General features: G+C 39.1%; 1 protein-coding gene across 1 annotated transcript in view; it reads right to left on the bottom strand.

Annotated features, from left to right (window-relative positions):
• GPC6 (glypican 6) overlaps positions 1-26,216 on the bottom strand; it is a 1,070,003-nt gene that overhangs the window by 90,368 nt on the left and 953,419 nt on the right. Inside the window, exon 5 of the mRNA XM_059902833.1 lies at positions 17,344-17,474. Within this exon, the coding sequence (XP_059758816.1) occupies positions 17,344-17,474 (131 nt within the window). The remainder of the gene's footprint in view (positions 1-17,343; positions 17,475-26,216) is intronic.

The following is a 26,216-nucleotide window of genomic DNA, read 5'->3' as shown; positions in this document are numbered from 1 at the left end:
ACGAAAGTTATACAATGAGTTTCTTCCTAAGATTATGATGCCAAAGCATTCAGTGCACTGGCTCCCACATGTTTCATGGAACTCTTACCTCCAAAACAACTCTGATCTTGAAACTTAAACAAATACAAGCACCAATGAAACAGAATTACTCCGTCAGATAGAGAGTGACTGACTTATGGCCTGACTCTTATTTTCTACGTATACAGTCAATCCTCATTATTTACAGATTCCGTTTTTGTGAATTTGCCTACAGTCAACCCTCTCCGTATCCATGGGTTTCACATCTGCAAATTTAAACAAACTCGGATCAAATTTGATTTTGAGATCTGCGGGGGCTCCTGGAACTAATCACCTGCAGATACCGAGGGAAGATTGTATTCACTAAAATTAATTTGTAATCCCCAAATCAATACTCAAAACACTTCCGCAAACATGGGCAGAGCGGCAAAGTGCATGTTCACAGCTGAAGTTCAACAAGGAGAAGCTCTGCCTTTTTGCTTCAGCTCTCAAGCTGTAAACATGTGTCTCTTTGGTGGTCTATTTAGTGCCACATTTTTTCCATACTTTTGTGTTTTACTTGGTGATTTCCCAGTTTAAAACGGCCCGCGACCGTAGGGCTGAAGTGCTGTCTAGTGTTCCTAAGGCTGTGATGTGCCTTTCGGAGAAAACTGTGTGTTAGTTAGATAAACTTAATTCAGGCATGAGTTACAGTGAACTTGGCTGTGAGTTCAATGTTAACGAATCAACAATATGTATCAAATAAGGTGTCTTTCAGAAGAGACACACCTAAAACAAGGTTATGGATTGACTGGTTGACGAAAATGTGACTAAAAGCTTACAGGAACCTAACCCTGTATTTCTCGTAGGAGCAATGGTTCAGTATTTGCTAATTCAGGGTTTGTGGCGACTCATAGAACACAACTATGCAAATAATGAGAATTGACTGTATTAAAAGTAGGAATTGTAATAGTTATCTCATAGGATGATTTCAGGATTAAAGAAATTATGTCCCAGACATTTTCATGTACTTGAATCTGGCATTCAAGAAACATTCGTTTGGGATTCTTGTTACTGTGACAAATGTATTTCATGTATAGCATATAAGGCCAATAACTTGAGTGTCTCCTCTTTGAGTAATAAAAACCTCTAATAGAAGAATTCTTTGAAAACACTCTCTTGAGCAGTGATGTGGAAATAGGACAAGCAAATGTGGATAACTTCCCTATAATGACAGTTTCCTCTAATTTTGTTGTTGACAGCTGTTCATGTCACAATTAGGGTTGCCATGGGAAATCAAACATTCTATTGTAATGATCTCAGGGACCACGCTGCTAGTTCTTTTCCACAGTGGTTTTACTCAGGGCGGTGTGGGGATACCTCCTTTGCCAGTTTTAGAAGCTTCGCACTCTCTGCTGGTTATCAAGAGATAATCCCTTTGACAGAATTACAGGAAATCCAGTAACATTTTCAGGAAGTTTTGATGAAGTTCAACTTTGCGTTTCTTCCGTTTCTACACAGGAGATTATTCTACCCTGGATACTTCTTTCAGTAAACAAGAGTCAGTTGTTTCAGTCTTTCAGTCTTTCAGTCTTTCAGGACTATTTATGTCCTCCAGTTCTTAAGGTACACGTGTGTGTTTGGAATGCATTCCTTCTGGTTTTGTTATTTGACTCTGTGTTGTTTAACTCTAAAACAAGCGTTTTTCATCAGGTATATTATGGGATTCCACTGAAGTACACAAGGGCTCCTGAGTGCCATTCCCAATGACAAATTCCATCCTGAGACACAATTCATTTAGTTTTACCACTACAGCTGATTTCTCCTTTGCTGTATTCAAAAGTTCTCCTTCCACTCAGCACTTTGCAGAGCGGGAGTACTTTGTCTTGGCATTCCTCGAGATTGGCCTTAACACACTATTGATTATTCTTCTCTCACACAATTTCTGAAGCCGATGGTGTAAACCAGTGTGATAAAGCTAGTGCGCCCCTTTCTGCCCACCGCCTAAATCACCTCCCAGCAGCAAGGTCATTGCTGATGGAGGGCATTAGCATTTCCAAAGCTCCAGGGTTCGGTTGAGTGTGCTATTTTGGATTGCTTCGAAAATGACAGCTGACTTTTAAAAAGTATAAAGCCTAGGGCAAAACAATATTAATGGCTTTGCTGAGATTTCTTGAAGCTGGGCACATGGAAAGAGTTAACAGACTTTCTTAATTTGCCTTTTGGGAAGAACCTGGCTCACTGGCTTAAGTTAAATCAAAGGAACAAGAAATGCCCTGAAAGAATATTAGTGCTCCAGGGGAGATATTTCATTGTAACAGAAAACCTTACCACGTGTATGATTTCTTTTTGTTTTTGGGGGAGAGTGTTAATTATAAGGATAGAACATAGGTGAGTTATACAGCTTTCTGCTCGTAGCTTTCTGTTATTTATATCAGGCTTGGATTTTGAAGATGATTTCAGTGCAGAAATTGCTGGGTCTATGATCTATGATCCAAATTGAAGACACAGACTTCTAATTACTATGGAAACAACACCTAACCCCATAATCAGATGGAGACCTTCACAGAAATCTGTCACAATATGTGAAGATATGAATAATGAAGGGCCTTCAGCACAGATTCTAGTATACCCTTAGAAAAAGGGAATTGTCTTAAGAGATAACCTTTAGTGTGGAAGTGCAAAGCTTAGGGATCAAGAGCTGTTTTTCAGCTCACCTTGTCTTTGTTCGGGAATGATTTAAAACACCTGTATGATTCTCATGTAGAGAATGTATCTTAAACAGCATATATCCGTCAAATAACTTAGATGACATACAAAGTGAAAATTAATAATTTCATTTTCAATACATGCAATCCATTCGCTAGACAAAATATTTTTCAAACTTGGGTTTCATGGGGTCGTTGACAGAAGGAATTCCCATGCAGAACATTTGGACTGTCTCAGACAATGTTTTTGAGCCTGCTATAGCAGCAGGATAGTTAGGCAAAGTTCTGGGCCTCCTGAGGTCTGGGGCTATATTCCTATAAAGGACCAGTGAACCTTCTTCCTGGTGGTCTGGGTGCCCCAATATTCTGTATTTTGAATAAGGGTAGAAACAGATGAGGAATAATGTGCAGGGGAAAGGTCTTAGTTTCAATGAGTCTGTAGATCAAGGTTCTCCCCCAGGGAGTGGTCAGGACTGCAGATGCAGATTTAGATCATTAGCCTAAAGAGGGTATTTAAAACCCTGAAACTGGCTGCACTCACCAAGGGCAGGTATGCAGACAGGTGACAGGAGGAGCTGAGGACAGCCCAGTGCCACGTCAGCATTCAGAGGACCTCCCTGAACCTTAGTTTCCTCCTCTGTCAAATGGGAATATTAATATTATTTACCACACAGATAGGCTGTGATGATAAAATGCAATAATACATAACGCAGGAAAATAGAAGCCAGTGTCTGGAAAAGTAAGTGCTTGATAATAATTAGCTAATTATATCATTCTGCGATCGGTTCTTTCTAGTTCTGTTTTCTGAGTAAGGAGATTTGAGGGGGAAAAATGTCTGGGCTGATGTTTCTTTTTTTTTTTTTTTTTTTTTTTTTTTTTTGGGCTGATGTTTCTTAAATGTCTTCCACAAAATATTATTTCCCAGGCTGTTAACAGCTGTTACATAAGCAATGGATTCCATGTGTCCAAGTTAAATGAGGTACCTTAGCAGGGCTTCACCAGGGTAACACGTGTTCTGACTCGTCAAAAGGAAGAAGCTCATTTGTAGTGTTTTCCAAAACTATCTGGCCAAGGGTTCTCTAGGAAGTTCTTACAAGGTGTTCCAGGGAACATACCAGGACACACTGGGAAGTTTGCTCTAATTAGCTAAGAGGAGAAGTGATTCAGATGTAACTGCACTTACCTAGAGGTATTTGTGAAGCCACTCCCCGCTCCACTACCTTTAACTCAAGAGAAGAAATACTATACAGGTCTCCTCTTTAAAACAGAACTTTCCAGAGGATATGGCTGCAGGCTAAGTCACCTTGTCGTGGAACAAAGCATTAGCTCTGCTCCTTGAAAAAACAGAATCAGTACTGCTTCCTGCCTGACTCCCTCCAAGGAACACTGAAAAGGATAATTAGATACTTTGGAAAAGTATTTGGAAGTCCCAGTGTAGACAGATGCTACAGAGGTACAAAGAAATTATCCTTCCCACCTAGCAGACTCGCAAAACCTGTGGATTTCGGGAATATCTAGCTTGGGAATCCTCTCTTTTAAGAGGATTACTAAGATAACGTCTCTGAAGTATGTTGGCATTCTGAGATGAAAGAAGCTGACATTAAAGATAGAAAGTGCTGAAAGAAGAGACATTTTATTGTTTGGAGAAACAAGAAAGAGAGGGGGTGTGGTGAGAACAGGTTGGAGTGCTGTCTCAGGTTTCCGAGTACAAGCATTATTCCTTTAAGAACATCGCAGCACCTAAACATATTTCCTTAAAATAAATAACACAGTGTGCACTTTTTCAGAGGCATCCAAGCTTTTGCCTCTCTGTCTCCCTCATGTTCTGCGGGTTGATTGTACATTCACTGAAGTCATTACTGGCGATCTGAGAAGCAACGGCTGCACAGTAGTCCTGTCTCAGCCCGTGTGTGTGTGTTTTTTAAAAAATTTATCTTCTCAGTTTCTACTCAGTGGGTTTTTATTCTGGTGGGAAAGATGTTGCTATTCCCATACATCATTTTGAAATTTGCAAACAAAACTCTAATCTTGTATAGTAGTAGGGGTGACAGTTTATGCTACCTAGATTTAATTGGACTTGATGTTTTGAGAGTGATGTTTTATTTACTTATTAGATTCTAATTTACATTAGAGTGTTAATGAATGAACTGTGTGTTAGATGACCACTTGGGAAATTCAAATCTATCCCATTTGTTCCCAAGGAAACAGAAGCTATCATATCTGATGGGCTCTACATATATTTTGTCCAAGTGTGGCCACTTCTTTCATGAGAGACAAGTATAATAGGAAGGTCACCAATAAGAGTCTAAAAGCTTGGAGTCCTGGTTTCCGTCTTTCTCCTTACACCTGTGTGGCGCGGGGATACTATGTTGTCCCCAAATCTCAAGGCTGTTGTGAAGATAAAATAATATGATGCTTAGAAAAGACACTGAAGCAATGAGGTAAAAAGATGTACTATTATTTTACTGACGTAATCTATAATCAAATAGGACAATAACAGGTAACAAATCAAATCCAGGGACTATGCAGGCTGATGCATGAATAATTTAAGATCTATGAAGAATAAGATCTTATACATTTTGTTCACCATTGTATCCCAGAATCTGTAAGAGTTCCTAGCACATAGTATGTGTTTAAAAAATCAGAAATGAAAGATTATGAATAAGTAAAATTTTTAGTTATAATTTCTGCCTTTTGCAAACATTTATTGAAGTCAATTAGGAGGTAGATTTCTGTAATGAGAAAGAAAAGACAGGAAAGGAAAGAGAAATAATACTTATTGAGTGTCTATGATGGACCAGACTCAGGGCTACGTGTTTCATACACTTATCTCAGCAGTCAGTTATCTCAAAATCAAAGTTGAACCCTTCTTCCTTAGGCTTCAGAAAATATGATGAATTATCCATCCATATTAAAAAAAAGAAGATATCTCCTTTACTCCACTTACTGTGCCAACTTAAAGCAAAACCAAATCACCAACTTGGTTTAACTGATAACTAGAACCAAAAAATCCGGTTTCTTTCTTTTTTGTTCTTTTTTTTTTTTTAATTGAAGTATAGATGCTTTATAATGTGCCAATCTCTGCTGCACAGCAAAGTGACTCAGTTTTACACATATATACATTCTTTTTTAAAATATTCTTTTCCATAATGGTTTATCCCAGGAGATTGGGTATAGTTCCCTGTGTTACACAGTAGGACCTTGTTGTGTAAAAAAGCTGCTTTCTTGCTCATCTGATAATAGCTACTGGCTGTGCTTGATGGGACAATTAGAGAGCAGAAGACTTTGTGTATAAAATAGGCTTGGCTCTAACTGTTGGTAGGCGAGCTGAGAGCAGGTCTTCTGGAGAGAAGCGGCTGTTTCCCGATCTCCCCATCCTGTAAAAAGCTGCAGAGCCTGCACACAGTTGTATCACAGCCCAGTCACTCATCGTCTAGGTTCAGCTCAAAGCGGAAGTGAAACGTGAAGACTGAAATGGGTGTCAAGGGTGCGTCCACCTATCCTCATTCAACAGATGCAAGTAAGTTAAAATATTAAAAAAACTCATTTCATTAGAAGTAGTAGCAAGGAGACCTCCATCATCACCATGACACAAGATTAAACTAGACACCCCAGGGCCTCATTTTTGCACATTTTTTTCTGGTTCCTAACAACAATCTGCTAATATCCTAAGAAGTGTTTTCCTGAATATAAACTTAAAACATTTTAATAATGACTTCTTTCTTTAGATATAAAATCATTATACTCATCATACAAACATTTTAAAAATCAGCATTTTTTATTTTATTTTATTTTTTTACTTTTATTAGTGTGCCAATTTTCCTGATGGATTGCCTTTCAAGAAAACAGGCTTTCATCCTATGACTCCGAACAATCTCTCTTCTTCTCTCTCTTCTTTCCTCTTCCCTTCCCTCTCCCCCTACTTCCTCTCTCCATCTCTTCCTCTCTTTTTCTTTGCTCTCTGATTCATGCTTTTGTTTCCTTAAAGATTGATTACAGTGATCCTTTGGCCAAGCTCGTTGGCAAACTCAAAGTCCCTGGATGGGTCCAGGATTCTGTGTAGAGAATTCTGGGTTGGACGGAATCAAGTCAAGTTAGCACTTTCGGTTTTGGCTGCTTTTCATTCATTGGCTTCAGTTTTCAAAAGCCAGTGATTGTGTCAGTTTCAAGGTTTTAAACATCTACTCCTGATGCCTATGCATCTTGCTTCCAGAAAATCTGTCAGATGGGTTGCATACTTCCTAGAATCGTTTCTTCAGTAAAAGCAAATTCCTTCCATTTGCTGGAGAAGATGATTTTTTTTCCTGGAAGGTTCTGCATTCCTTCAACAGCAGAACACCTTGCTATTGCCTCCGAAATGGTGAGCAGGGAGGAGTGACAAGGAGCTGAACAAAACATATTTTGAGTGTGGGGAGAAAAAAAACCCCTAACTCTGTTGGCCTCACTAAATGATTATTTCATATGCTCTTTGTTTACAAGGTTGAAAGCAATTCTTTAAGATCACTTTGCAGAATTTACATAAATGTGTAAATTTCAACAGCCTGGCTCTGTATCATTCATTCAAACTACTATTCAGTGAATCTTTGTAGAGTGTCACTAAGGACAGACGTAGGTGCTAGGGATGTGGCAACTGGACATGTCCCTGATCTCATGAGGGTTCTGATAAGAAATCAGGCAATTACAGTAGAATGTAGTAAATGCTATGGGAGCACCCACAAGAGGCAGCTGACCCAGACTGGAGAGTCAGAGAAAGCATCCCAGGAGAGCAGCAATGTGCTGGAACCGGCTCTCACTGGCTCACAAGACCACGTGTTAAATTTTCAGGAATTTTGCAAGCCAGTCATTAAACAGAGTGATTATTAAAAGTTAGATTGTATACACTTAAAATGATATGAATTATACTAAAATCAAAGGTAATATATACTGAAAATTCATTACTTCCTAATTATTTTACCATGATTTATGCTCCTGTGGTTATGTAAGCCAAGTATGCCAAGTGTGCCCCTAAGGGGGAAATGTTACATTGTGGTCTGCTACTATGTTCAGTTGACATCATGTTGGTAGCTTGAAACTTACACCCCAGAAACTGGCAAACACTATAAACTAGCATGTTTTCTGCACAGAGAGCTGGTTGTGCAAACACTTCCCAGTATACAACTGAATCTTGCCAGGAAAGTGAAGAAATAGTTGGACTATGCCTGGTGAATGCTGTGTATTTGGGGTGGGGGAATGGGGAGGGTAGAAAGAATGTTCCAGGGTGAGGAAGAGCACGTGCAAAAACTTAGAGATGAGAAAGGATGCTTCTTCCAAGCAACAGAGCCCAGGCCATTTGTACGTCTGGTGCACATAGAGGTTCTCTCACCTTCTAGACTAAAACTTTTACTAGGACTCATGCTCTGTTGTTGGTCTTATTCACCACCATGTCCACAGCGCCTAGCACTGGGCTCGCAGACGATCGGTGCTCAACAGTTACCTGAATAATTTAAGGTGGGGAGAGTGGTGAGTGGTGGACCCAGAGGGGCAGGCCAAGGACTACATCGTGCAGGAACATGTCTGGGTTTTACTCGAATGGCAACGGGGAACCACGGAAAGATATTAAGCAGGGGAGTAATGTGAACACATTAGCATTTTCAGCAATCCCTCTGGCTACAGCGTGGGGCGTGGATTGGAGTATGGGAAAGCCAGAGGCAGGGAACTAATTAGGAGGCTATAATCCATGTGCTGAGATGATAAAATTAGGGGAGCCACTGTGATGGATTCAAAAGAAATTTAGAATGACTGTTTAATGGGTTTCATTATGGATTGACTGTGAGGGCCAAGGGGATGGGGGAGTTGAGGGGTCAGCTGGGTGTCTAGCTAGGACACAAGAGCTGGAGGCGGGGGGCGTTCTCTGGGATGGAGAAACCTGGGGAAGGAAGGGTTAATGGGAGGAAAATGAGCTTGGTTTTGGACAGGTTTGAGGTGGCCGGTGGCAGTGTGTAGCACACAGTTGGATAAACAGGTGTAATCAGGAGAGTAATCTGGGCTGGAGAGAGATTTGGGATGAAAACTCCTACCTTTGCTGTAGCCAACCCAGAAAACTGTGTCTGAGATGTTTCAAATTTTCTACACAAGAACTCTTTTTGTCACCTTCCCCCATGAACACCGTGTTTTAAAAACATTTTGTTTAGTTAACAGATTACATGTATAAATAAAGAAATGATTGATTTTCAAAGGGCATCTCAGCTATTTGGCTGATATTTAAGATATATTCTGTGACAATAAGGAGGCAAAATAAAGGAGGGGAGTAAAATGTGTTAGAAGAAAAAGACCTACAGAAAGCCATATATAATTCCAAATTTTCTGGCAGAACGAGTTGCTATAAACTCACAGAGGTACCTCCTTCACATGTTTAACTACAGGCTGGCTGGAGTAATAACTCCATCAGTATCAAACCAAACTGCATAGTCCCGAGTAGAAGGAAAGTGCTAAGAGTTGGGGGTAACTGTGTATTTGTGAGACTGGTCAGAGGCCACTGAAATTCCTCTAATGCAGTAGTCTGCTGCCCATGGGAAGCATGGCTCTAGGGAAGCAGTTTCTCCTCTGTAAAGGCAGGAGGAGTTTGGAAGAAGACTTTCTTTCAGGAAAGCAAGAGGGTATCTTGCTCTGTTTCTAAGAACGCACTGAGTGTTAAAAAGTGAAATGAGTTTCAATCACCTATTCTTGAGTAGACTTCATTAAATGCAATCTTCTCATTTTTGCTCTGAAGTTAAAGTGAAAAAAAATCTTAAATATCCAAAGGTTAGAGATAATCAGGAGTTTCCCTTTATAATCAAAAGGAGAAAAAACATTTTTTTAAAAAAAACCTTTTATGTGGAAAGAAAGTTAAAACTATCTTGCTTTGGATGCACTTCCCATAAATGCATCATAAGCATTTTTTTTCAAACGTTCATTTCACTTTATAAAAAAAGGTGTCTTTTTCCCCACCTTGTATCTAGCATCTGAAAAACCTGGCTTTCTGGTCCAGTGATGTTAACACACAGGAAAGAAACAGATTCTGGTTTTCTGTAGAGAAATGAAGAAATCAAAGAATCAAAGATGTTTCAAGGTCACTGCTTCTTGGTGGAATATTATAAGTGAGAACTGGCGGGCAGAATACTAGCTTTGAAATTTGAATAAACAGAAAAAGTATTCTGAATCTAGAAGTCATTGAGAACTTGCTCTTTTCAAAACAAAAGAGGAAATAGAAATAGAACTCAAAGCTTTATAAAGTGAAGGGCCGTGTGCTTTTTTCTCAGAGATCAGGCAGAAGGGACGGAACCATTTGTCAAGGGAATAGGCCAATTACCCCCTTCATGTAAGAATAATGTGAGGTTAGGCTGAGGCCGCTGACGTTCCTCTAAAACCCTTTGCTCTGCTGGCATTAGTGCCACCGATAGGCACGGACAAGAGTTGGGTTGCTGTCGTCACCTCCATCCACTCCGCTCTGCCCTCAAGCCCACTTTCCTCCAAAGGCCTTGTTGATGAGACGTTTATTCAGTGCCACGTGCCATGTCGTAGGCCATGCAGAAATATATGTCCCTTTCCAGGGGAGTCTCTGCCATTGAAAATAATGCCATGCATGAGTGGATTCAAATGCAGGTGTGTGACTCTCAAATCTGCTCTTCTGATCTTAGATGCTAGTGACAAGCTGACAGACCATCATGGATGAGGCAAAACCACAGAGTCAAAGCTCTTTAGAATTTACGTAGCATAGGCATTTTCCATAATAACAATGAAAATACTTAATTTGATGAGTAGTTTTGATTTGACAAATTCCACGCTAAGCATTTTACATGGATTATGTCACTTTACCCTCAAACAACTTTATGAGTAGATACTACTAGCATCCTCATTTTTAATGTGAGTTAATTGAGTTTAGACAGATAAATAATTTGCCCCAACTCACACAACTAGTGAAAACCAGATCCCAGGGCTGTCTGACGTCAAAATCTGGTCTTGTAACGTTTATGCTATTTTAAAGAATACAAGACTAACTTCAAGTATATTTTAAGGTATTTTCTATTCCTTATTGTTGAAGCCTTTCTGGCATTATACTTTCATGTTCTGAATTCAACTCGACAAAATGTATTGTTGCTTCCATGTGTAAAATGCCATGTTAGAATGGTTTTCTGTAGAATGTAAGAGTGAGTAAAATAAATTATAATTCCGGGAAGGAGAAGATAAGTATACAAATAACCATAACACAAGGAATAATGTGTCCACTGCCTTAAGAAGGGCACACATAACACAGGGGCTCAAAGAAAGGAATGGTAAATGCTATTGGAATAAAAATATACTTATTTGAACTAATTCTAATCAATGTCCTTATATCTGAAGGAAGATATATTTTCCATGTGAACTCCCAGAATTTTATACCTGAATGCTTTGAAAGGAAGAAGTTCCAGAGAAAAGAAAAATATCTGAATGCTAGAAAAAGAAACCTAATCATTACTGAAGAGATAATGTTCATAAAGCTGTAAACTGATAGAGCTGGAAAGGGGACATTTGCATTAACCCCTCTCTTTACAGATGAGGAAACTAAGACCCATTAGCTAAAGGCAGAAATTATTACATTCTCCTTTCAGTTCTCTTAGCTTTTTTCATCTTCATCTGAGCTGTAGATTCGGAAAGAATTGTCTGGAGAAAATTAAGTAACTGAAGGCCATGCTGCTCTTCTGTAATGGGTTCTACCCTCGTCTGTAATAAGTATTAATTGAATGGATGGTTTCAATTGGAATTTAATAAGTCTCCTTTCTTAATTTAGATTATATCTGACAAACCAATCTTTTCCTGGATTAGGTTTGAAATTATTCCTAATACAGTTAAATTATATATAGTGAGATCAGTTTCATCTTCCCTGATAGGATAGAAAGGAGATTATCAACACATCTGAAATTCACAGGCAGAGAGACTCAGCAAGTTTAGTTCTCCTTTCCTTTGGAGAATTTTCTCAAACCTGCAAAGTTCAGAACTCCTTTGATTTGGGTGGTTAACAGAAGTGGTGGGATAATGAAGACCCTTTCCTGTCATTGATGAAGATTGTGAACTTGGTGAATGTAATAAGCATTGATTGGGGCTTGAAGAACGAACAACTTGTGTTTCTCTTCAGTAGGTTTCCCTACTGATCAGAAACACTCATCATTAGTACCATCATCAGTAGCACGTTTCAAGCAACAGTCTTCCCTTAGATGGCTGGTTCCTCCAATGCTGCGGTACATCTGGTCCTGGTGGGGAGATACATACTGAGGAAACAGTGGCTTGCTGGGAAAATCTTTTTCTTTGGATCAGACAGTTCTGGGCTGCAATCCCAGCTCTGCCACTTCTTAGTTGCCTGACCGCAGACAAGCAACTTAATCTCTCTAAATTTAACATTCTTTACTTATAAAATGAGGAAATGAATGCTTTACAAGATTGCAGTAGGATTTGAAATAAATACATAAGGCATCTAAAAAGAGACTGACGCTTGGGCAGGGAATCTGTTTTGTCCTCTACTATATTCCTTGTGCCTGGTACATGAAGGGTATTTACTGAATGAAATATAGTAGGTACTCAACCAATGGTAACCATGATGATTGTCATTGTTACTAAGTGATTATTTGTGCAAAAAGAAACCAAGAAAAATTTTAATATGTTATTGTCCCTAGTCTTAAAAATATGTATATAAATAATATTATATGTTAATATAATGATATATGTTATAAATTACATAATATATATAATATAATATTATATAAAGGACATACAAATCAAGAGTTTGAAATAAATGCCATAATGTTATTACCAAAATATTGTAACTTGATTATACAACTTGGAATAGCCAATGTATTTTTTGAAAGGAATATCCGTGTGCCTTACCCTCAAACAGCTTAGCTGTGGGCTAAATGGGAAAGGAAAAAGGATGTGACTCTACCTATAAAAACATATCTAAAATTTGAGCCTGAACACACATGATGAGAATAGATCTCTTCATTATCTGCAATCTCTCTAATTCAGGATCTCACTGATTAGGTACAAAAAACTAGCTGTTCCTACACCTGAAACTTACATAATATTGTACATCAACTATACCTCAATAAAAAAAATGAGCTGTTCCCTCCTGTAGATATGATGAGGACTACTGCATTAGAGGAGGGGAATTTCGTATCTGAAACTGATGTGCTCCTCTCTGCCTTCAGATAGAAGAAGGGAGAGAAAAGTAGACTTTTATATTTTGTACTATTAAAGCTCTAGGAAAGGTCGGAAGCAATGAATGATGAGGCTAATAAGAGAAATATTTCATTAGCATTTAGCATGGTGGGAAGTACTGGGTATAGTTGTAAAGGGAATCAGAGAGAAAGACAGACAACTTGAATTCTGGCTTTGCCGCCTCTGTTTCCTTACCGTCTCAGGCAGGTTTTTACTGAAGGCTATTGAAATTTCTCTCTCTTTTTTTTGCTTTTTATTTTTTAACATTTTTATTGGAGTATAATTGCTTTACAATGGTGTGTTAGTTTCTGCTGCATGACAAAGTGAATCAGCTATGCATATACATATATCCCCATATCTCCTCCCTCTTGCCTCTCCCTCCCACCCTCCCTATTCTCTTAATACTTGATCCATTCAGTGAATGTTTACTAAATCCCACCCTTGTGTGGGATTGGCTCTGTAGGCACTTGCATCATTAAGATGTAGAGATGAGCAACGTGGGATCTGGAATGAGACACTCCTGTGTGTACTCCTTCACACACTATGAGACCATTGTAAGCTCCTTAACTTTTCTAAGGCTTAGTTTCTATATTTGGACGATAAGGGGGAAGATCCATCTCATCACAAGCACTGTTATAAATATTACATAATATAAACCATGTAAAGCACAGTACAGTCCTGGCAGTAAGTGTTCAACCCATATGAGCTGGTAGTTATAAACATTGCTGCTTTTCTCAACGAGCCTCTGGGAATGACTTCCATCAGGAACTACTGTAATAAGGTAAATGATTTTCCAAGGAGAAGTTGCCAATCGTATCCTGGAGTAAAAAGTCATTTTAATTTGTGAGCTTTACAACCCTCAGGGTGTCTGGCCCCCCAGTTAGGGAATAGCTTCTGGACTCACCGGAAGCTCTGCTATCAGAAATTAACAAAGTCGCTGGTTATGCGAATGCTCGAGGCAAAATCTGGAAATCCAGAATTTCAAATTTGATAAGACTGTTTATCAACAATGACTGACGGTTCCTTGGCAAAAGGAAAAATTCAACCATCCAGTTCTTAGCTAGAATGTAGATTTTAGACTTTAGTTCATGCATAATTTCATGGATGTGGCTTATGTGGAAAATGAAACTACATGTTTCCAAATTCCATTCCCTTGAAGAAATAAAACCTCTTTCAGAACATGTCCATTCCATCAGCAGATCCTGTTGGTGTTTCCTGCTAAAGTTATCCAAATTTCAACCCCCTAATTAACCACCTCTGCACCATACTAAAGGCTGGCTTTGGTCCTTTCTCCATACTGTCCCCTAGATGAGACCCTGTCTTCCATCCCTCTTTCCTACAGAGCTTAGCTGCCCTCCTCTCTCTCCCCTCCCTAAACTCACTCCATTTCCTTCTCTCTAGGTCAAGACTACCAAATATATATATATATATATATATATATATATATATATATATTTTTTTTTTTTTTTTTTTTTTTTGGTTTCTAGCTTAGTTGAGATTTTTGGTACTATTGTTTTACGATCCTCCAGACTGTATCCTCTCATGAGTGTACTCTTACATGCCCTACATTATTTCTATTCTTTATTTCTTTATTTCTTTATTTATTCCACGCTTCAGGGCTTGTGGGATCTCAGTTCCCTGACCAGGGATTGAACCTGGGTCATGGCAGTGAAAGTGTCAAGTCCTAACCACTGGTCTGCCAGGGAATTTCCCATTATTTCTGTTCTTGATTTAGATATTTCTTACAACGAAAGGTGTCTTTTTCAAAGTGCATGCCTTATTAACAGCCATAATATTATAATGTGGTTGGACAACTTCCATAAAAATGTCTCATCCGCATTCTGGTATGAAAGAGAGTCCATCTGACCTCTTAGAGAATTTTTAATAGAAAAAGTTGACTTGAACACATATGCACACATACCAATGGAAAGCTCTGCTTCTAAGGAGTGTGTGATGGGTCTCAAACCAGACACTTTTGTGTTTTCATGCCCTCTTCTCTAGGGCTGTTTTGAACATCAGTTACCATCGAGCCTGGTTACTCAAGCACTGCTGGGATATTTGGCCTCTCAAAACAACATTAATTGGTTTCTAGGCAATAGATTTGAGAGGGATAGATAATTGCTTTTCTTTCACGGGAAAGAAAGAAAATGGCTTTTCATGCAACTCCCAAATGTGCTATTTCCCCAATAGGTGATGGCACCTTGGAGCATCCTTCTTTACACAGGCTAACCCAAGCTCACTAAAACCCGAAACCAGGCCTATGAAACTCTCAGCCCATCTGTCTCCCAAGGAGAGAGAGAAAGGGGCCCAGGCCAGATTCTTTCTTACCCTACTTTCAGCCCAAAGCTAGTTTGATTCACACTCAGCCAAGGACACCTAGCCAGATTCCATGGATTTCTTTCTGCTCTGCAATTCCTCCCTACCACCTGTCTCCTTCTCTTTGATTATATTTGAAATCTTTTCCACAAAGGATTTTAAAAATTGAAGAAAGCTAAACATGTAACTCTTTGCCTGACATATTTTTGTGTGAATGACTTTCAATTAAAATGCAATCACTCCGTCATCAGGTTGAAAGGACTGATGCAGATTTGGTTAGTGTTTCAGGACAGGGAGACTGGTGAAAAGAACAGAAGGGCACTGTGCAGTCATCAGTGTGGATAAAAGGGGCAATAAAGGAAAAGGCCAGAGAATCACTGCAAACTTCTAAATTTTGCTTAAGGAAGGTCCTATTTATTCTCAGCTGGGTGGGGACAAATAAAAATTGTGCATGTCCATGTCCTGGATGTTGTGAATAGAGCTGCAATGAACATTGGGGTGCATGTGTCTTTTTGAGTTATGGTTTTCTCCGGATATATGCCCAGGAATGGAATTGCTGGATCATATGGTAACTATTTTTTAGTTCTTTAAGGCACCTGCATACTGTTGTCCATAGTGGCTATACCAGGTTACATCCCCCACCAACAGTGTAGGAGGGTTCCCTTTTCTCCACACCCTCTCCAGCATCTATTGTTTGTAGATTTTTTGATGATGGCCATTCTGACCGGTGTGAGGTGATACCTCATTGTAGTTTTGACTTGCATTTCTCTAATAATTAGTGATGTTGAGCATCTTTTCATGTGCTTTTTAGCCGTATGTATGTCTTCTTTGGAGAAATGTCTATTTAGATCTTCCACCTATTTTTTGATTGGTTTGTTTTTGGATATTGAGCTGCCTGAGCAGTTTGTATATTTTGGAGATTAATCCCTTGTCGGTCACATTGTTTGCAAATATTCTCTCCCATTCTGAGGACATGGAAGCAACCTAAATGTTCATCAACAGAGGAATGGATGAAGAAGATGTGGTACATATATACAATGGAATATTACTCAACCATCAAAAAGAATTAAATAATGCCATTTGCAGCAACATGGGTGGATGCAGAGATTGTCATGCTGAGTGAAGTCGTCGGACAGAGAAAGACAAATATCATATGATATCACTTATATGTGGAATCTAAAAAAAGGGTACAAATGAACTTACCTACAAAACAGACACAGAGTTACAGATGTAGAAAACAAACTTATGGTTACCAGGGGGTAAGGGTGGGAGGGATAAACTGGAAGATTGGGATGGACATATACAAACTACTATGTATAAAATAGATAACTAATAAGAACCTACTGTATAGCATAGGGAACTCTACTCAATACTTGGTAATGGCTTATATGGGAAAAGAATTTTAAAAAGAGTGTATATATGTATATGTATAACTGATTCACTTTGCTGTACACCTGAAACTAATATAACATTGTAAATCAACTATACTCCAATAAAAATTTTTTAAAAATTAAAAAAAATTGTACTCCTGATATTTGTGTTCTGCAGCTGCAAACCCAGAATCTCCATCTCTTTTGATTTATAAAAATATACTATTTTTTAAAAATGTGGGTTTGACTTCATACAAAGGGGCGTTTTCCTCTGAAGGTTCATTAATGAGGGTTACATTATAGTCTTAAAAAAGGAAGTCAGATGGAATGTTTAAAAATTTACAAGCAAACATAGAGAACATTTGCCTGGTTTGTGCAGCTGAAGACATAATTAGAAGTTCCTAGAGAGAGAGAACAGGGTGCGGGTGTGCAGAAATTTCAACCATTAAAAAGAAAATTCCCCCCAAATTGCTCACAAGTGTGAGGGATTAGTCAATATACTTGGGGCTCTCCAAAACTTTTTAGCAGCCAATAATTTCTTCATGATTAACTGCAAACTAAAAGCTTGCTTCCTTTCTCAATGCCATTTTGTTAGACAGTTATAATGAAGTAGCAAATTTGTCACGGGACAGGAAAAGCTCACGGACAACGTATTAGAATTTATAATCCTGGCCGACATATCCAGTTACTTCAGTTTTAGATTACTGCACTTTCTTTATTAGCAGACAAATGACTAAGGCAAATACCTTTGCAGACACCTGCATGCTGTTCTCTTGCATGTTCATGATGGCTTCAGAGATCTTGACGTCTATTGGGTCCATGACCGACTCAATGTTGAATGGTCCTTCCAGCCGCTCTGCCACCAAGAGCATTGCATCTGTTAAAACACAGGAACATGATTTATTTGAGAACTGGGAACCCCAGCTTCTAACCTGCGTTTAAACATTTCCCACATGACCGGCTGAAAAATGACCACTCATTCAAATTTTGTATTTGCTTTTATATAGTTCAAAATGGAATTGATGACTCAGTCTTACAGGAGTATTTTATTTTATTTCCTTTGAAGGCTTAAAATTATTTTACATATATAGAACCAGGCCTGAAAATGAGAAAATAAGTTCAAATTAAGAGAGTTGAATATACCTAACTCTTTCAAGTGAAGTTAAAGAAAAATCAGGTCAGGTTCAAAAGTGGAGTTAACCTCTTTTCTTCTGGAGTATGGAGAAAACTGAGAATATTGAAGACGTGTAAATGTGAGAGTTTGGGGGACGCGCTATCGTCAAGACCCAACTTAAGCATATCTGCGTGTATGAAGCATTTCTGGATTTCCCAAGAAGGACAGACCTGTCCCTTCTTGGTGCTGCCACTCCACCTAGCATGCCCTTCTGTTTTTAACACTTTGACACGCTCTGGGAATAGAGAAACTTCTCTTACTTGGTTTTGCATGTTCAAGGCTTATTATGGTGCCTATCGCATTGTAAGCTTTCAAGAAATGTCTATGAAATTATATTGAACTGAACTGAACTAAAGTACTGCTTGGGAAGCTTTAGTTTTCTGGAGAAGATGCTAATAGTGATATGGAGGTAAGAGCTGTGAATTAGGAGTGAGTTGCCCTGGGTTCCCAACCCTGCCACTAAGCAGCTGGATGGCTGTTGGAAAAACCTCTGAGCTTACTGGGCCAAAGATTAGAGAGGTGCATAAAAGGGACCTGGGATGAGGAGTCTCCCGGCGTCTACGGTGAGTGGCATAAGAGGTAATATGCCCATTCCTTTGCAAACTGGCCCGGTTTTGTGCTTAACCTCCAGGGCATAGTTTGGTAACTTGTCTCCACCAGGACTGACAACTAGAACTTTCTGTGATGATGAAAATGTGGCTATTGAAACTTGAAATGTGGCTAATGTGATTGAAGAATTAAATGGTTAATAAAGTAATTTCCCTTTAACTAATCTAAATATAATTAAAAATATCCCCTTGGGACCAGGGGCTACCATATTAGTTGGGGCAGCCTAGACTTTTAACATGTAGACACAATAGCCCTCACATTTTTCAATTGTTAAAGCTCTTGGGAGCCAATCTTAAAACGCTGTCCCTTTTCCAAATAATACATGTTTATTATCAGACACTTAGAAAATACAGAAAAGAAAAATGAAGGAGAGAAATACACCCACAATCCCACTTCCCAGAATAACACTATAAACAGTTTGGTATATGCCCTGTGTTTTTTTTTTTTTCCCTCTGAGCATGAATATTTTAAGCATGCAACTGAAAATATACCATACAGATATCATATAATCCGCTTTCTAAATGTAATATATTATTAATGTAACATGCTGTTTATAGCAGCTGCTTTTTAGTATTAGTGTGAGGAAACCAAATTTTATTTTTATTACATATCCTACCGTGCTCAACCAAAGGCCACCACCAAAAATTTTTCAGGGTTATAAGTAGTTATGAATTAGGCAAGTGAGAAACCTTTTAAGATAGATGAATTTTTATAAGAAGGTGTTGTCTGGGAAGCAGAGTCACATTTTTAAAGAACATCAGGCTTTGTGAACATCAGCTTTTATACTATCAACTGGCTTTCTCAGCCAGACCTCATAACTGGGTCTTTGATCTCCTCCCTATGGAATGAACGAGACTAAAAGCAACCAGGGCAGCACTTGAGAGTCAGGGAGGTCCCGCTATCCCACCCCCATCCCCAGTACTCGGTCCCATATTTTTCTCATGGACACAAGTCACATGAAGAACTTAAGTGTGAACAAGGACTCATAAAAAACTCTAACAACAAATTTGCTGATTTTTCCCTTAATGCAGATCTATCTGTGTATGCCACATCAGGATGTTATAACAAAAGTAGTAATTTCTCTAGATCTTAATGACCTAATTATCTGGCAATATGGACAGAGGATGCACCTTGTTTGGTTGTAGTATTTTGATATTAAAGATGTTTTCTCCTTTAAGGTTTTAAAAGGTGGCCTGAGAGCTGTGCTGTTTCTTTTATATCTTTATATCTATGTTGTGTATTTATAAAAAATAATCCCCTTTACTGTTAGACTTTCCAACAGGCTTTTTGATGAAGATTGATTATGATGAATGAGCAAGTTTCTCTAGATGGGTGTATTCTGCTAGAAGAACAAGGAATCTTTGTACAGGAAAAAGAATTGGTCCTATGGAGTTATCCAACAAATGCAGTTAAAGGAACTGATAACTATTGGATACTTAATTGTGTGTTTTAGACAAGTATTTGCATAAATCATTATACAAACAGTAGTGGTCTATCACAGTATATTTATCCAACACGAATGGGTTGAGTTGCGGTAGTAATAACATTGGCTCTATCGGAAGTCTGTAGGCAGTAGTGCTCTGGGCAAAAAGGACGAGTTTTGGGTTGGTTAAGAAGGACTCAGCAAACTGTCACAGTTGGAAATGATGGGGTCTAAAATATCTCTGAGAAGCTTCTCTTGTTTAAATTAAAACAGTCCCTTCTCTACCAGACATTCCTTTCAATAAGTAACGCAAAAAGCTGTTTGATTCGTATCCTAAAGTCAAGAAATTTCTCTTTGGTGATTTCAATCTTTTGGTTCCCTGTTCCTCTCCCACCACAGAGCTCACCTTTTAGCTTCTGGGGTCTGCAAACTCAGCTCTTCTTTTTTGACTCCAACCATGAAAAGGGTGACCCTCTCTCAAGCAGTTGCCTGCTTGGCCTTGGAAAATGGCCATCCTACTGATGATCTTGTATATTAAACATGTAATCAAATGGCCACATTTGCTCAAATTGGTTGGCCCTGAATTTCCATTCTTTATCTCAATTCATTTGCTTTGTTATACAAACTAATTTAAGGTGATACATTTTTAGATGTAGATATATGTATTTATTTTTATTTTAATTTAGATCACCAGTCGGAATATGCTACCTTAAGCTATCTGGTTTAGTTTTTAAGAAATACACTAAAAAATCACTTTAATAAGTAAAATTAGAGTCTCCTTTGAAGACTCAAAGGCCAATATAGATTGGCTCAAAACCTCAGAACCATCGTTAAGAGTAGTAATGTGCATGCAGTTAACGATACTGTATTGTATACTTAAACATTTGTTAAGAGGGTGGATTTCATGTTATGTGCTTTTTACCACTCACACACACACACACACACACACACACACACACACACACACACACAAAGAATAGCAATGACTTTGTGCTGATCAACTACAGAAGTTCTTATTAATCAATCAAACTACCTGTTGATAAATCATTAACTAGTATAAATGTACCCCAATATATTGAAGCTCTATATTCCTTTTATAAAGAAATACATGCATTCTTCTAATTCCTGGAAAAGCTCAGATAAAATTGTGTGGGAAGCATTTGGATAAAATCACATGTATGCACTGATTATAGTCATACCCAAGTTGTTGGTTAGAATGAGAGGAAGGCTGGCAGAGGGACGTAAATAGTGGTTTCCTGGGCTCATATTTTTCTTCCTCAAAGTTTTTTTGTGAAAATAAGTTAATTGATAGAAGGCCAGATAAACCTACACAAATAACTGATATATCGACGACCATAAGTAGAAAAAAAATACATGTCTTCTTATAATATGATCATCCCTCCCCTCAATCGATTCCTCTGTTCCATTGTTCTAAATGTACATGACTGGATTCCCCAGGGTCACAAAAAGAAAAGCAGCTTTTCAGAAAATTCCTCTAATATTTTGCATTTCCACTCTAAAGGGTCATGCTCACAGCAGCTGCCTTTAGGAGTCTAGTTTAGACACATTACAAGGTGAGAAAGTGGCAGTGGAAGGCCAGAGTCCTCAGCCCTGGGACTTGGAACAGGCCAGCAAGTGGATGGTGGGTCATCCTCGGGCCCCAGACCCCAGATGGCGAGAGGGTGTGCGTGGTCCATCCGCGTCCACTGAGCAGCCAAGCGCGTCCCTGCTTGGCCAGTTTGCCTCCCACCTGCTGGGCAAGTCTGTCACCGGTCAAGCTCCCCGGGTGTCAGGAGAACCTTTTCTCTCCTTTGGGGCTGGGGGAAGCCATGCCTCTCTCTCCTTCCAAAGCAAAGAGAACACAGAATACTTTTATGACACCAAGGCGGTAGTTAGTAAGTGTCTCTGAAACCAATTAAGTCACAACATGGCCATAAGTTCCTCCAGAGGCTGCCATCCTGCGCTATCTTAATTATCTTCGTGCCATTTACATTTTGAAATATTTGGAACTTTATTTTTAACTGTGCTCTTGGAGCTGTTATCTATTGCCAATTAAACCAGGGCAGTTCTAGTATGTCAGCTAATGATCAGCTGGTCCTTTCTCTACATATCTCCTGTGTTGTCCACGTTTTGTTTCTCTTTAAGCAAAGGACTATTGTCTTGCTCAAGCAGTATACATAACTTTTGTTTCTAAATGCAGAATGACATTTGGATGGATTAGAAGTAACTGGTATCTCAACATGAGGTTCTGATGCACAGAGAGATGTGACGACCCTATTAGCATACCAGAGACATGTATAGCAGCTCAGCAAGAAGGTGTCCCCTCAAAGCCTGCAGGTAAAGCTACACCTCTGGGTCAAGGCATTCTGCCCACATCAGCATGCACTTTCTGGTTAGGAGTGAGGAAACCTGACTCTGGTTAGATGGACTCAGGTGCCTGGGTTTCCATTTGGGTTTGTCCACTAAATGCCTGAGAGATAATATGTGTCACTTAGGGCTTCCCTGGTGGCGCAGTGGTTGAGAATCTGCCTGCTAATGCAGGGGACACGGGTTCGAGCCCTGGTCTGGGAAGATCCCACATGCCGCGGAGCAACTAGGCCCGTGAGCCACAACTACTGAGCCTGCGTGTCTGGAGCCTGTGCTCCGCAACAAGAGAGGCCACGATAGTGAGAGGCCCGTGCACCGTGATGAAGAGTGGCCCCCGCTTGCCACAACTAGAGAAAGCCCTCGCACAGAAACGAAGACCCAACACAGCCAAAAAATAAATAAATAAATTAATTAATTAATTAAAAAAAAATATGTGTCACTTAATACACAGAGGCCCATTTTCTTCATCTATTAAGTAGAGATTATGACAATCTCTACCTAATAGTGGTACATTAGGAAATCAAATGAGATGGTTCCTGTAAAGTAGTTAGTGCAATGCCTGGCATACAACAAAGGTTAGCTACTATAAGGCACTATCTCTGGGCAGTGGAAGCAGAAAGGAGATGACCGACTGGCAAGATATTTTGGTAGAAGTATCGCCAGCAATTGATGTGAGGAGTAAGGGAGTAGAAGGCACAAGGATGACTTTAAGATGTATAGCTGGTGCTCTTTTGCATGTTAAATTAATGTTTTGATAATAACTGCTTTTTGATGGATGAGTTCATTACCGAGAGATACAAAACTGTATTATTTTCTCACAATGGGTTCCTTTGCCCATTAAAGATCACTGCAAAGTCTTTGACTCACTTCCCATTGAGAGGTGGGGTTTATGTCCCCTCCCCTTGAATCTGGGTGGGCTCTGTCACTGCTGTGACTAATAGCATACAGTGGAAGGGACGCTGTCAGTTTCCAGAGCAGGTAGTTAAGAGACTGCAGCTTCTACTTTCTCTCTTGTGAGACTCTACTCTGAGATCATCATGCTGGGCTGGCCACATATAGGCGCTCCAGGGAACAGTCCCCGCTGGGCCCAGATTTCTGGCCACCCTTGCTGTTATAAACAAAATATTTGTGTCCTCACTGTAATTTATATGTTGAAACCTAATCCCCAAGGTATTTGGAAGTAGGGCCTTTGAGAGGTGATTAGGTCATGAGGGCTGAGCCCTCATGAATGGGATTAGTGCCCTTATCAAAGAGACCCAGAGAGCTTCCTTGTCCTTTCCATCATGTGAGGACACAGTGAGAGGATGGCAATCTGTGGATCAGGAAGCAGGCTTCACCAGACACAGAATCTGCCCTGATCTAGGACTTCCCAGCATTCAGAACTGTGAGAGGTAAATGTTTTCTGTTTAAGTCACTCAGTCTATGATACTTTTGTTGTAGCAGCTCCAATGGACTAAGACTCCTGCCAGGGTGCCAGATATGTGAGTGAGGCCATTTAGACCAGCCCATCTGCCAGCTGATTACCACCTACTGACCCCAGTCATCACCACATGGGGCAGAAGAATCAGCCAGCTGAGTCTTCCCTAATTCCTGATCCACTGTACTGTGGTTTACATTATTATGGCTGTTATTTTAAGCTGCTAAATTTGGGGATAATTTATTTTGTAGCAATAGAAAACTGGAGCAGCCAAATTACCATATTTACAAAATACTCAGATATTTTTCCTATAATTTATTTGACAGGACTCAAATTATTCAGAACCCTAGTCAAATAATATTTGACAAATTTAACATTATTGATGTAACCCCCGTTTCCAACCACTGTAATTGTCAAGAAAAAATAAAACGTCGCCCTAAAGGGAATATACAAAAAGAACTGTTCTAAGCCTGCATTGTGTTTGGATACAGCGTTACAGTACACCAAATGCACAGCAGCTAGCCTCAGATTCAGATATGTTTCTCCTGGGATGCGAGCATGAGAGAGAGGGAGATAGAGAGCAGGTTTGGAAGAAGGTAAAGATCTGGATTTTTCTCTAAGTACTTGACTTTATGAAGAGCAAAGCCTCTGACACAAAAAACCAGACGTTATCTCTGATCTCTGGATGGCACTGGATTAACACTATCTTGCTGCAGGGACTCCCAAAGGTTTTGTTCCTCTAGGGTATAAATATTAAGCAGGATTTCATATGATTACACATATCTTCTAAATTTATTTTTTGAAAAAAGGAGATGTAAAATCAGAAATGACATGGTTGAATGCTACTGATTTTAACCTGGAAGAGAATGATTTTCAAAATGTTTTTTAGGGGAGGCAAGAAGAGAAACACTTTTTAAAAAAATGAGACATTATTAATCTTCTTTGTAAGTAACAATAGAGTAGAAATAACTTTGGAAATTCAACTGCGGATTGGGGGTGGGGGGGGAATGGATTGAGGTGGTCAAAAGGTACAAACTTCCAGTTATATGAATGAGTCCTGGGGATGTGGTGTACAGCATGGTGACTATACTTAACAAAACTGTATTGAATACTTGAAAGTTGTTAAGAAAGTAAATCTTAAAAGTTCTCGCCACATCTAAACACACACACAGATGCTGCCTGTGCGAGGTGATGGATGTGTTAACTAACTTTGTTGTGATAATTATTTTGCTACATATCCGTGTATCAAATCACGATGTTGTACACCTTATACTTACGCAATGTTATATGTCAATTATATCTTGATAAAGCTGGAAAAAAATGAAAATTCAATTGGAATAAGCTCAACTTAACCTAACGAATATTTGTTATGTGCCAAAGAGTGTCACTGCGTCACTATGTATTGGTGGGTGGGGTCAGCACAGAAGCAGTCCATGGTTGCCAACTTCATGACATTTAGAATCTTTTTGAACTGACAAAGATGAAATACGTGAATATTAAAAAAAGTTTTTTCTTTCTTTGAGGGAAGTTTGAATTAAGATAATAACATGTCCTTTCAAAGTTCTCATTAAATCTTTTAAATTTGTCCTAATAATCTACTCTTCGAAAAATGAAATCTATAAGCACAATCTACTTGCTTGTTTTATCAGAAGTCCATAGTGCCCACTTTGCTTTTCTTTAGAAGCAATGCTTACTCGTTCTTAAACCTGCAGCACCATTGTTTTAGCTTAACCAAGATATTTTTCCCACAGAGAAGCAGACAAAAGTGTTAAAAAAAAAATCAAGCAATTTAAAAAGCACCGTGGTAAATTCATTCACTGACACTCAGCTACTCATCAATACTACTACTACTACTACTACTACTACTACTACTACTACTACTACCACTACTAAAAAACCTGCTTCAGTGTTTATATGTAGGCTCTTTTATGAGCCTATCATGACATGGAAGTATTAGAAGGCTCTGCTTTGCACTGTAGTTTTCTGGTGATGGTCACATGGAGTATACATGGCCTTTGCTTTCATTCAACTCAATTAATTAAAATGCTCGTGAGATCCTGGACAGGACCGAACTTCAGGAGAGGCCTGGAAAGAGAGCCCTGGAAAGAGAGCCCAGGTAGGGGGACTGAGGGATACACTACAGCAGCAGGCAGATGGGACCTGAATAACCAGGAGGAAGTATAGCCTTGAGAGTAGAGAATCTGAACTTCCCTAGTCAGAAGGTCCACACCCTTTTTAGAGTCTCTTTTGTTTTTTGTTTTTTCTTATTAATGACGATTTTAATTTAAAAAACTTACAGCCCCGTAGGTCTATAACTGATGTAACACAAACTGCACATACTAAAGTGTGCAATTTAATACATTTTAACAAATGTCTTCCTCCCTGAAACCACCAAAATGACAGAGTTTAAAAAAAATTTTTGTTTTTGATTTTTAAGGCAATTCTACAGTTAAGACATTTTCACTTGTAGAATTTTGATTCATAAGAACAGCCAAACAGGCAGAATACGTATCCCTCTCTGGACTATATTTCTCATTCTTCACACTAATCACTCTCCGCACTTCTGGCTTTGCTGCTCTGTAATCTCTTCCCTGACGTTGCCAGCAGAGCTGTCTTTTAAAAATGCAAA

This window comes from Balaenoptera ricei, chromosome 18 (genome assembly GCF_028023285.1).
Source record: "Balaenoptera ricei isolate mBalRic1 chromosome 18, mBalRic1.hap2, whole genome shotgun sequence".
NCBI classification, from domain to species: Eukaryota; Metazoa; Chordata; class Mammalia; order Artiodactyla; family Balaenopteridae; genus Balaenoptera; species Balaenoptera ricei.
This window is presented reverse-complemented; position numbering and strand designations above follow the sequence as displayed.